At 43.8% G+C, this 13,352-nt stretch overlaps 1 protein-coding gene across 1 annotated transcript in view; it reads right to left on the reverse strand.

Moving 5' to 3' along the window:
* Positions 1-13,352, reverse strand: part of LOC137537282 (zinc finger protein 184-like) — a 127,520-nt gene that overhangs the window by 60,106 nt on the left and 54,062 nt on the right. The window contains exon 9 of the mRNA XM_068259362.1: positions 1,809-1,812. Coding sequence (XP_068115463.1) covers positions 1,809-1,812 — 4 coding nt within the window. The remainder of the gene's footprint in view (positions 1-1,808; positions 1,813-13,352) is intronic.

Below are 13,352 nucleotides of genomic sequence, written 5' to 3' on the forward strand. Positions count from 1 at the left end.
ACAGAAGCGACGAATGGTGAGAACAGTCAGAGACAACCCACAGACCAGCACCAAAGACCTACAACATCATCTTGCTGCAGATGGCGACACTGTGCAACCTTCAACCATTCGGCGCACTTTACACAAGGAGATGCTGTACGCGAGAGTGATGCAGAGGAAGCCTTTACTCCACCCACAGCACAAACAGAGCCGCTTGAGGTATGCTAACGCACATATGGACACGCCAGCTTCATTTTGGCATAAGGTGCTGTGGACTGATGAAACTAAAATTGAGTTATTTGGTCATAATAAGCCCCTTATGCATGGAGTAAAACCCACACAGCATTCCAAAAAAAAAAAAAAAAAACACCTGCTACCTACAGTAAAATATGATCGTGGTTCCATCATGCTGTGGGGCTGTGTGGCCAGTGCAGGGACTGGGAATCTTGTCAAAGGTGAGGGATGCATGGATTCCACTCAGTATCAGCAGATTCTGGAGACCAATGTCCAGGAATCAGTGACAAAGCTGAAGCTGCGCTGGATCTTTCAGCAAGACAACGTCCCTAAACACTGCTCAAAATCCAGTAAGGCATTCATGCAGAGGAACAAGTACAATGTTCTGGAATGGCCATCTCAGTCCCCAGACCTGAATATAACTGAAAATCTGTGGTGTGAGTTAAAGAGAGCTGTCCATGCTCGGAAGCCATGAAACCTGAATGAACTAGAGATGTTTTGTAAAGAGGAATGGTCCAAAATACCTTCAACCAGAATCCAGACTCTCATTGGAACCTACAGGAAGCGTTAAGAGGCTGTAATTTCTGCAAAACGAGGATCTACTAAATATTTCATTTCTTTTTTGTGGTGCCCAAATTTATGCACCTGCCTAATTTTGTTTAAACAATTATTGCACACTTTCTGTAAATCCAATAAATTTAATTTCACTTCTCAGATATCACTGTGTGTGTCTCCTATTTTTTTAACTGACATTTTTTATCGTAACAACCAACGATTTATACAGGAAAATCATTACAATTAACAAGGTTGCCCAAACTATTGCATCCCACTGTATACCGGAGCCACCTATACTAGGGACAACTATACTAGCTAGCTATACTGGAGGCACCTATACTGGGGCAATTATACTAGCTAGCTATACTGGAGGCACCTATACCTATACTGGGGCAACTATACTAGCTATGTATACTGGAGGCACCTATACCTATACTGGGGCAACTATACTAGCTATCTATACTGGAGGCACTTATACCTATACTGGGGCAACTATACTAGCTACGTATACTGGAGGAACCTATAACTATACTGGCTACGTATACTGGAGGCACCTACCTTGCTAACCTATACTGGGGGCAACAATAACTGGTCAGTTTGGGTATACGCTAGATCCCAAAGGTCGAGTTATGGCCGTAAAATAATTTTACTTTAAAAGTTACTTTAAACAAAATCAGCTACTTACCTCAAGAGAGGAAAGCCTCAGGATCCTATTGAGGCTCCCCTCGCTACTCCGTTGTCCTACGTTGCTGCGTGAGCCCCCCGAAAGATTAGCGACAAGGCAATAATTGTGTAATACTGTATACTGTGATACCATCATACCGTAATATTATTTGAGGTAGTTATTATACGGTTATATTTCATAACATTGCAACCCTATTTGTGTTCGCAATGGTATTGCTAAAAATGAGCACTTTGGAGTTGCTGCAGCTCACTAGAATATATATGATAGCCATGGAATAAGTACATCTATGGTAACTAGCACAAGATGTGTGGCAAATCTATCATAACCAAGCTGCAAGGTGCTGCATCAAAGACACTTTCCTATTAACCCTCCTGGCGGTTTATTAAAAATCCGCCAGGGGGCAGCAAACTCTTTTTTTCAATTTTTTTTTACTTTTCATGTAGCGAGACAAAGTCTCGCTACATGATAGCCGCAGCTCAGCGGCATCCCCCCAGTTCAAAGAACGGGATCTCCTGGAGGGCTTCCCCCGTCGCCATGGCGACGGGCGGCATGACGTCACCGACGTCATTGGGAGTCCCGGCCTACCCCTTAGCGCTGCCTGGCACTGATTGGCCAGGCAGCGCACGGGGTCTGGGGGGGGGGGGCGGCGCGGCGAACGGAGGCACCTAATCGGGGCAGAGCGGCGGCGATCAGACTGCACACGCAGCTAGCAAAGTGCTAGCTGCGTGTTGCAAAACAAAAAGTGTCCAAATCGGCCCAGCAGGGCCTGAGAAATCCCCCTGCGCGGCATAGCCCGTGCTCAGCACGGGCTTACCGCCAGGGAGGTTAAGCAAGTTGTTGTGAAAAAGAACACACTGACCCTCAGCCCCTGGCCTTTGTTTCCAAGTATTTGCCAGCTCTGGTGATTTATGTTTTTCTTATCTGTACACATGGGGGCATCTTGTGGGTATCCTGTTATTGCCAAAATGTTTGCAACCATCATTGACCAAAACTGCTGAATATTTAGTTCCCTGTTTTCATGCAAAATAATTTTGCATAGGTTGTTGTATTTTACTGATTTGTCAGATTTTCAAATAATGAACAATTAGCTGTAAGAGTTTATAGGTTTAATAAAAACACACACTGTACACACACACACACACACATACACACTGTACAGACACACACACACACACACTGTATACACACACACACTGTACACACACACACACACTGTACACACACACACACACACACTGTACAGACACACACACACACACACACACACACACTGTACACACACACACACACTGTACAGACACACACACACACTGTACACACACACACACTGTATATACACACACACACACACACACACACACACACTGTACACACTACACACACACACACTGTACACACACACACACACACTGTATATATATACACACACACACACACTGTACACACTACACACACACACACACTGTACACACACACACACACACACACACACACACACACATTGACATAAAGTTACTTTTTTTCAACCAGCAAGTAATTCTATGACAGGAAATGACATAGGTGTCTCCCAAAAGATAATAAGACGATGTACAAGAGGAATTATTGTGGAAAAAATTTATTGACAACTGCTGTATTATATAGGTAGAAAAATCAACGTTTTGTAAAAAATAATACCTTTTAATGGATAACTGATAGAGTTAAATTATGCAAGCTTTCTGGGATCTAGTCCCCTTCTTCTTCTTCCCCTTGAAAACTGCTACAACTAAATATGCTTAAGAAAAGCGCAACACAATGCACTGAAACATGCGCTAAAGCGGCATAAATGCATGCATCTTTTTATCATGCGCTTTTACATGTTCCTCAATGTGAAGGAGACCTAATGCTGAGAATACACGGGTCGATCCGGCAGCAGATTAGACGCCGGATCGACCTCATCCGCGCGGATCGATTACCGCTCATCCCCGCCATTATCAGCCGCTCGATTCCCTGCCATTGTCCGCCGCCAGGGATCGAGCAGCATGATCGGACCGGCTGAATATTATCCGCTGGCCGGATCAGCTGCTCGATACACGGTACAGAAACGTACCGTGTATCCCCCGCATAAGAGTCTGCAGTAAAGTAAAATGCATGCTATTCTTGTGGATGTAGACAGGTTAGATCACTTCCATATTTTTCCCTTGTTCTCAAAGCTAAAGCGTGCATTACATTACAGTAGAAGATGTATGCTATCTTGTGGTTGCCTTGCTTGTGATTAATGGTCTAATATTAAAGAAAACCTGTAACCAGAAAAACCTCCCCGGGGGGGGAATACTCACCTCGGGTAGGGGAAGCCTCCAGATCCTATCGAGGCTTCCTCATCCTCCTCTTTCCAGCGGCGGTCTCGCTGTGCCCCTCCGAACAGCGGGGATGTAAATATTTACCTTCCCGGCTCCAGCGCAAGCGCAGTATTGGCTCTCCGCTCGGAGATAGGCGGAAATAGCCAATCGCTGTCGGGCCGCTCTACTGCGCAGGCGCAGGTCTCCTGCAAGTCTCCTGCGCCTGCGTAGTAGAGCGGACCCAACAGAGATCGGCTATTTCCGCCTATCTCCGTGCTGAGTGCCTCAACAGCGCCCCCGCTGGAGCCGGGAAGGTAAATATAGCAAGTCTTGTCAGGCTTGTCGAGCAGGATTGTGGGACGCTTCGGGGGAGCCAGCGCTGGACTGCCTGCAGCTACAGGGATGGGGGAAGCTTGATTGGGACCCTGAGGCTTCCCGAGGTGAGTACCCCCCAGGGGAACTTTTTTCATTTGTTACAGAGTCTCTTTAAGAAGTATTTTGTGGATTTTGTAAGAAGCAGTAATTCGATTTGCTATTGTTCTAATAACTGTAAAAATAATTAATTGATTTATCTATATATAAATTATTGTCCTGAAGTTTTCACTCCTTGTACCAATTGATTGAGAAATCTGGATCTGGGGGTCAGAGTTGGGCATATGATATTTAAGACTCCTCCAGTTTAAATGAGCCTTAAAGGGTTTTTATTAGCTATAGTTACAGTTCATGTGGTTTTTTCACAATATGTATAAATAGCCCGACATGCGGTATTATTTTATGCCCTAAAGGGGGTTGCAATAGGCCTGAACGATTTTAGGAAGAGATGGAGTTGCACGATGTCTGTCAGAAATTGGGATTTTGATTTGATACACAATTTTTTAATACACAATGATGGATCAGACTGCTCTGCTCCATGACACAAAACCCCAACGTGTGTGATCCCAGCCTTAGCCCGGGTGTAGAACTTAGTAATAGGCTCCCCTATTGTGCAGAATATTACTTCTGGAAGAAAATGGGAAGTGTCAAGCTACCGGCAGTCATTACAGAATATGAATTTCTGGCTTGTAAAAAAGAAAAACAGCATTTTCAGCTTCAGAGGATAAAGAGGGACTGATGAGCACTGCTGGGATAAACATGTCACTGAGCCTGTTTCCTCACCCTCTGCCATGTGTGATGCCTCAGATATAAAAGCTCAAAGCGTATACTGGGAATCCTGCTTGGTGTACACAGCTCCATGGCAGACTACAATTATATGTATGTGTGTATTTTCTACAGCTAGCATTACACGCACATACACGCATATGGCACATACACATTATATATATATACTGGGAATCCTGCTTGGTGTACTCAGCCCCATGGCGGACTACAATTATATGTATGTGTGTATTTTCTATAGCTAGCATTACACGCACATACACGCATATGGTACATACACATTATATATATACTGGGAATCCTGCTTGGTGTACACAGCCCCATGGCGGACTACAATTATATGTATGTGTGTATTTTCTATAGCTAGCATTACACGCACATACACGCATATGGCACATACACATTATATATATACTGGGAATACTGCTTGGTGTACACAGCCCCATGGCGGACTACAATTATATGTATGTGTGTATTTTCTATAGCTAGCATTACATGCACATACACGCATATGGCACATACACATTATATATATACTGGGAATCCTGCTTGGTGTACACAGCCCCATGGCGGACTACAATTATATGTATGTGTGTATTTTCTATAGCTAGCATTACATGCACATACACGCATATGGCACATACACATTATATATATACCGGGAATCCTGCTTGGTGTACACAGCCCCATGGCGGACTACAATTATATGTATGTGTGTATTTTCTATAGCTAGCATTACACGCACATACACGCATATGGCACATACACATTATATATATACTGGGAATCCTGCTTGGTGTACACAGCCCCATGGCAGACTACAATTATATGTATGTGTGTATTTTCTATAGCTAGCATTACACGCACATACACGCATATGGCACACACACACATATATATATAGATACATACACAGTGCTTCCCATAATTATTCAAATCCCTGGCAAATTTTGACTTAAAGTTGCTTTTATTCAACCAACAAGTTATTTTTTGATGGGAAATGACATGGGTGTCTCCCAAAAGATAATAAGAGGAATTATTGTGTGTGTGTGTGGGGGGGGGGGGGGAGCATTTATTTAAATTTGAGAAAAAAGTGTCCAGTCCAAAATTATTCATACCCTTCACAAACTGTCACATTCTGTGGGAGAATCCAAAGTTTTATACTATTCCAAATAGTCCAAGCTGTTTTAAAGTATCCTAATTACCCTGATTAATTGGGAACAGCTGTTTTAATCAATTCAACAGGTAAAAAACAGCAGCTCTGATGTGGCACTGGAGGCAATCAAATTGCATCTATGGGAGGGAGATTATTGTGAGAATGATTTAATCTGTGTATATATTCTGTGGGATATTGGTGTTAGTAGAAATATAGGATAGAATAATATACAGATGGCGACATCATCAGAAAGTGTATATTGTAGGTAAGCAGCTGGAGCCCTGGCGCAGACCCCGTTGATAGATTGGGGGGGGGGGGATTGTAGGGGGTGGGGGAGGGTTAGAAGGCTAAAATAAGAAGAAGAGAAAAGGGGGAACGCGCCATGGCAAAGGTCTGGAGGGGAGGGCTGAAATTGGGTTTTGATTTGATTAGATTTGTTTTGTTTCGATTTGTTTGTTTTCTCTCTCTCTTTCCCCCCCCCCCCCCCCCTCCTTGATGATTTTGTCCCCCTCAGTTTTTGGTGGATAGCTGAAATAAGCGGAGCTTCATGGGGGGGGGGGAGGTTGAGTTTCCACGCTTTAGGGGGATGGTGGCTTAATACCCAGAAGGCGGAGCAGCACGCCTAAGAAACTGGGGATGGGTTTCAAGAGGAAAGATTCCTCAGGGAGAAAAAAAGGGGTGAGGGTGGATGGGAAGGGGGATTGCTGTGGGATGAGTGAGAAGAGGGGTGTGAATGTGGGAGGGGGGATAAGAATGGGTGGAAAAGTTTAAAAAATGGATACTGGGACAGAATTGAGAACAAGGAAGGTACATAAAGATGAAGTTAGGTAGCCTTAAAATGTTGTCACTGAACGCCAGGGGCTTGACTATCCCGGAGAAGAGAGCATCTATCCTTAGGCTATGCCATAGAGAGGGGGCAGATATAATCTGCCTACAGGAGACCCACTTTAAAGCTCCATGTGTCCCACATTTTTACGATAGGTACTACCAGACAATACATCTGAGCGGTCTACAACCATCTCAAGTGAAGGGGACGGCTATATTATTATCGAAGGATGTCCCATTTATTTTAAAGGAAGAATATGCAGATCCACAGGGGAGATTTAACTTAAGGGTGAATTGAAGAACAGGATAGTCACGGTGGGGTCATATTACGCGCCAAGTGTTAAACAGGTAGAAACCCTGGGGAGATTCATTAATAAATTAGAATCATTTAGGGAGGGGGGTGTGATAATATGTACAGACCTGAATATGTCTTTGGACCCCCGATTGGATACATCTAAGGGAAGAACAACGACATCCTTGAAAACCTATAAAAGAAGTAAAGAGTTACTGTGCAGGGCACAGCTTGTGGACGATTGGCGCGTGTGTAACCCTACGGTGAGGGACTACACATTCTCAGATGCATAAGTGCCACGTCAGGATAGATTATATCCTGGTGTCGCATGATATACTTTCTGTAGTAAGTGGCTCAGAAACAGGCCCCATAACACTGTCAGATCACGCACCAGTAATAGTGAAACTTGAGTGGGGAGAAAAAATAAAGGGACCCATGATGTGGCGATTAAATAATTCATTATTAAGAGATGAGGGGACTGTACAAAAGATGAGAGATGAATTGGATTTATATTTTTTTACAAATTCCAGGGGTGAGGCGTCTGAAATGACGGTATGGGAGGCCCACAAATGCTATATGAGGGGTATATTGATACAGAAGGGGACTAGAAAGAAGAAGGAAAGGGATAGGAATATAAAAAATGCGCTGGAAAATATAAAAAGACTGGAACAGCATAAGGGGGAGAACATGGAAGAGTGCTGGGAGGAATTAGAGAGGGAAAGAGAGCACACGGGCGCTTGAGGGCATTGTTGTTTCAAGGGGTTAAAAATGTGGCATTAAGATGCAAACGCTCCTTTTATGAATATGGGAATAGGAGCAGCGCTATGTTAGCGAGGGTCCTAAAAAAACAGCAGAGGAGTAATTATATCCCCTGCATAAAAGACAAAAAGTCTAGAGTAGTTTATGAGTTGGGAGAAATAACCCGGGTGTTTAGGGAATATTATAAGGGGCTGTATAACTTGAAAGTGGAGACATCACCGGGAGATGGAGAGGAGAGAAGGGAGGAGATAAGAAGTTATATAGAGGAAAGTGGAGACATCACCGGGAGATAGAGAGGAGAGAAGAGAGGAAATAAGAAGTTATATAGAGGAAAGTGGAGACATCACCGGGAGATGGAGAGGAGAGAAGGGAGGAGATAAGAAGTTATATAGAGGAAAGTGGAGACATCACCGGGAGATGGAGAGGAGAGAAGGGAGGAGATAAGAAGTTATATAGAGGAAAGTGGAGACATCACCGGGAGATGGAGAGGAGAGAAGGGAGGAGATAAGAAGTTATATAGAGGAAAGTGGAGACATCACCGGGAGATAGAGAGGAGAGAAGGGAGGAAATAAGAAGTTATATAGAGGAAAGTGGAGACATCACCGGGAGATAGAGAGGAGAGAAGGGAGGAGATAAGAAGTTATATAGAGGAAAGTGGAGACATCACCGGGAGATGGAGAGGAGACAAGAGAGGAAATAAGAAGTTATATAGAGGAAAGTGGAGACATCACCGGGAGATGGAGAGGAGACAAGAGAGGAAATAAGAAGTTATATAGAGGAAAGTGGAGACATCACCGGGAGATGGAGAGGAGACAAGAGAGGAAATAAGAAGTTATATAGAGGAAAGTGGAGACATCACCGGGAGATGGAGAGGAGAGAAGAAAGGAGATAAGAAGTTATATAGAGGAAAGTGGAGACATCACCGGGAGATAGAGAGGAGAGAAGGGAGGAGATAAGAAGTTATATAGAGGAAAGTGGAGACATCACCGGGAGATGGAGAGGAGAGAAGGGAGGAGATAAGAAGTTATATAGAGGAAAGTGGAGACATCACCGGGAGATGGAGAGGAGAAAAGAGAGGAAATAAGAAGTTATATAGAGGAAAGTGGAATGCCCAGGCTGTCAGAGGAAGACGCCTCATTCCTGGAAGGTCAGATTCAGGTGGAGGAAATTAAAATAGCAATAAAACAAATGCCACTAGGTAAAGTACCTGGCCCGGATGGGCTAACAATGGAATATTATGCAAGGTTTAGTGAACAATTGGTGGGATATTTAGCTGAAGCAATGGAATGACCGAGGGGGAGGGAGAGGGTTGCGGATTTACGCCCCGTATGCTGGAGCCCTACATCTCACTGCTGCACAAGGAGGGAAAGGACCCAATGCAGTGCCAAAGTTTTACACCAATAGCACTACTGAATGTAGATATTACAATCTTCGCAAACATTTTGTCCAATAGGCTGGCACCGCTTATGAATCAGTTGGTATACCCAGACCAGGTGGGGTTTATGGGGGGCGGGAGGCAAGGGACGGCACTACCCGCACCCTGGATCTGGCATGTTGGACGAGGGCCCACTCCAACCCTGTCGTATTTCTGTCTACAGATGCTGAGAAAGCGTTTGACAGGGTGGAGTGGGCCTACATAGAAGGGGTGTTAAAACATGTGGGGTTACGAGAAAAGAGGAGTGCAAGAGTAATGGGCCTATATACTTTTCCAAATGCAAAGATAAGAGTTAATGGGGTGACCTCTGACCCATGTGAAATAAAAAATGGGACGAGACAGGGATGTCCCCTGTCTCCACTAGTATTCGCCCTATCATTGGAACCATTCTTGTGTAGGGTGAGAGCGGACTCCAGCATACGGGGCTTGGAAATTGGGGGACAGATGCATAAAGTATCAGCGTATGCAGATGACATGTTATTCTACATCAGAGATCCTCAGAGGTCGTTACCTAGCTTGGTGAGGGAATTTGATAAAGTTGGGAGGCTCTCTAATATGAAGATCAGTTTTGACAAAGTTACAATAATCGCTTGGGGGGGGGGGGGGGGGGTGAGAGGGAAACAAAGGGAAGAATTGATCCGGAATTTCCCATTTAAATGGCAGAATAGAATGATGAGGTACCTGGGAGTAAAGATAGGTTTTGACTTAAAAGATATAGTAAATGACAACTACTTCCCCTTATTGGAAAGGATAAAACAGGATTTGGAAGCTTGGGATGGGCCATGTTTCTCCTGGTTCGGCAGAATATCCATCATAAAGATGAATGTTCTTCCCCGTTTTCTCTACCTGTTCCAGGCTTTACCAGTTCCAATACCCCCTCCTCCCTTTTTTCGTCATTTGAAAAGTATTATAGGTCGATTTATAGAAAGAGGTCGGAAAACTCGAGTAAGCTATAGGTTACAGACGATGGAAAGGGAGAAAGGGGGTTTGGCGGTCCCAGACTTTAAAAAATATGCTGAGGCCTCGGTATTGGTTGGAATAATAGACTGGAACAGGAATCGTGAGGAGAAGAGGTGGGTAATGGTAGAGGAGGAAATGATAGGGAGCCCGATAGGTAACCTCCCCTGGATTCAGGAGAAAAGTGGGATAGAGGTAAAGAAAAAGGGGACTGAATTGGTGAGACACACACTGAATATTTTAAGAAAGGGGAGGAAGAACGCAGGCGTGTCGCCCTGGCCTACCCCCATGATTCCCATCTTCGGGAATATAAAATTCCCGGCGGGAATGGAGCTTCATAAATACCCACACTGGAAGGGGCGACAGGGGCTGAAAGTTGGTAATATAATAGCTGGCGCAGAATGGATCCCGATTCAGACATTGTTGGATACAGGGGAAGGGGGATATATGGATGAATGGAAATATGCCCAGATAAAATCTTTCGTGAGAAGTCAAGGTTCTAAGGAGGCACTAATTAGAGACCTAACCCCATTCGAGGAAATGTGTAGAGGCAGAGGGCAAAATAAGGGAATGCTGTCAAGGGTATATAAGATTCTCAATGAGAGTGAGGATCACACAAAAACTTTGAGAGAGAAGTGGGAAAAAGATTTGGGGAAAGTATTCACAGAGGTACAGTGGAAAAAAGTACTAACCTTTGCTAGTAGGTCAGCAATGCCCACAAGAGGACAGGAAGCAGGATACAAGATCTTTGCAAGGTGGTATTATACACCGGACAGATTGAGTAGAATGTTCCCAGGTGCCTCATCAATGTGCTGGAGATGTGGGGAGGAGAGGGGAGATATCATTCACATCTTCTGGGGATGTAAAGAATTGGGGGGGGGGGGGGGTTCTGGTCAGAGGTTAGGGGTATAATAAGGCAGATCACCGGGGTAGAGACACAGGAGGACCCTGCTTTTTTTTTGTTACATAGTAATAGATGGTCAGTTAAAAAATATAAAAACTCCTTGCTGAAATCACTGATTAATGCCTCAAGAATATTAGTAGCAAAACATTGGAAATCCACCCAGAGTCCACCAACAATTCAGGAATGGATTAAAGAAGTGGTAGAAACACAGAGAATGGAGGAATTAACTAGCTTTATTAAGGGAGAGGGGGGTCTATATGAGAAGAAATGGTCTCAATGGGAGGTATTTAAGAGGGAAGGGGAATATGATGGTTGGTGAGGGGAATGTGATCAGGAGGGTGGCCCCATATGGGGTTCAGTGACAGAAGAAAGTAAGGGGTAGAGAAGAGAAGGGAGGAAAAGGGGAGAGTGAAAATGAAAGAAAATAGAAGAGGACCAGTATATGAATGAAAGAGGAGCGAGTATGTAAGTTGGATGAGAGTAAGGGGTGCATGAGGGTAATGCATGAGTGCTTGAGATTAACAAGATGATACACCCAAGAAACTAAGGCGTGGACATGTTCTCTTTTCTCTTTTTTTGTTGTTGTTTTTTTAAGGGGTAGTAAGAGCAGATTGTCGATTTGATAAAATCAATATTATATGTACATGTGGGTAAAAGGGAATATCCCTGCTGAAGATTGTATGAATGGATTTTGTATAAATTTTGTATAAATGGAATGATATAAATAAAGATATTTAAAAAAAAAAAAAAAAAAAAAAACAGCAGCTCTCTGCAGTTGGATTGTGGACAGTCATGGCTAAGACAAAGGAGCTCAGTGAGGACCTGCGGCTGCACATTGTGGCTGCTCACAAGTCAGGAAAGAGCCACAAGGCCATTTCTATATGTTTTAAAGTTTCAGTGGCTACAGTGCAAAATATTATTAAAAAATACAAGATGTTCTGCACTATGGAAAATCTCAGAGGGTGTGGTTGGAAGCCAAAAGTGACACCTGTGCTGGCCAGGAGGATAGTGAGAGAGGTGATAAAGAATCCAAGGATCACCACCAAGGCCATCCTGGTGAATCTGGGCTCTGCTGGTGGCAATGTCTCAAGGCAGACAATCCAACGGACACTGCATACTGCTGGGTTCCACTGATGCAGAACAAGAAGGACGCCACTTTATTATTATTAGTATTTTTTATTTATATAGCGCCAACATCTTCCGTAGCGCTGTACATAGTACAAACAAATAATGGGGAACAAATATACATAAGAGATACAAGACACTGTACAGTCATGACAATGAATAGTAGAAATACAAATACATACAGTTGATGTGTAGTTGGTACATGTGGATATGTTAAAATGAAAGCAATATGAGAAACACTAGGAGGAGGTCCCTGCCCTTGCGAGCTTATAATCTAGAGGATAAGGCACACAAAAGCTCGCTAGGCTTTGCAAATGCTCATCTGGACAAAGAGGACGACTTCTGGTCTTCTGTGTTATGTCAGATGAAACAAAAATGGAATTGTTTGGTGACAATGATGTTTCCTTCATTTGGGGTAAAAAAGGAGAAGCGTTCAACCCAAAGAACACCATCCCCACTGCCAAACATGGTGGTGGGAACCTAATGCTTTGGGGGTGTTTTTCAGTAAATGGACCAGGGAACCTAATCACAGTAAACGGCACCATGAAAAAAAGAGAAATACATGAGGATTCTCAACGACAACATCAGGCAGTCTGCAGAGAAACGTGGCCTTGGGCACCAGTGGGCATTTCAGCATGACAATGACCCAAAACACACAGCAAAAGAGGTGAATAAATGGTTAGCAGACAACAACATTAAGGTTTTGGAGTGGCCCAGCTAGAGTCCTGCCTTGAATCCAATTGAGACTCTGTGGAGGGAGCTAAAGATCAGAGTGATGGCAAGAAGACCCTCCAACCTGAAAGACTTGGAGCTCATTGCTAAAGATGAATTGGCAAATATACCTGTGGAGACATGCAAAAAGCTGGTCTGCAATTATAGGAAGCGTTTGATTGCTGTAATAGCCAGTAAAGGATTTTCTACTGATTATTGAGAAGGGTATGAATCATTTTGGACTGGACACTTTTTGCTCAAATGT

This window comes from Hyperolius riggenbachi, chromosome 10, assembly GCF_040937935.1.
Source record: "Hyperolius riggenbachi isolate aHypRig1 chromosome 10, aHypRig1.pri, whole genome shotgun sequence".
NCBI classification, from domain to species: Eukaryota; Metazoa; Chordata; class Amphibia; order Anura; family Hyperoliidae; genus Hyperolius; species Hyperolius riggenbachi.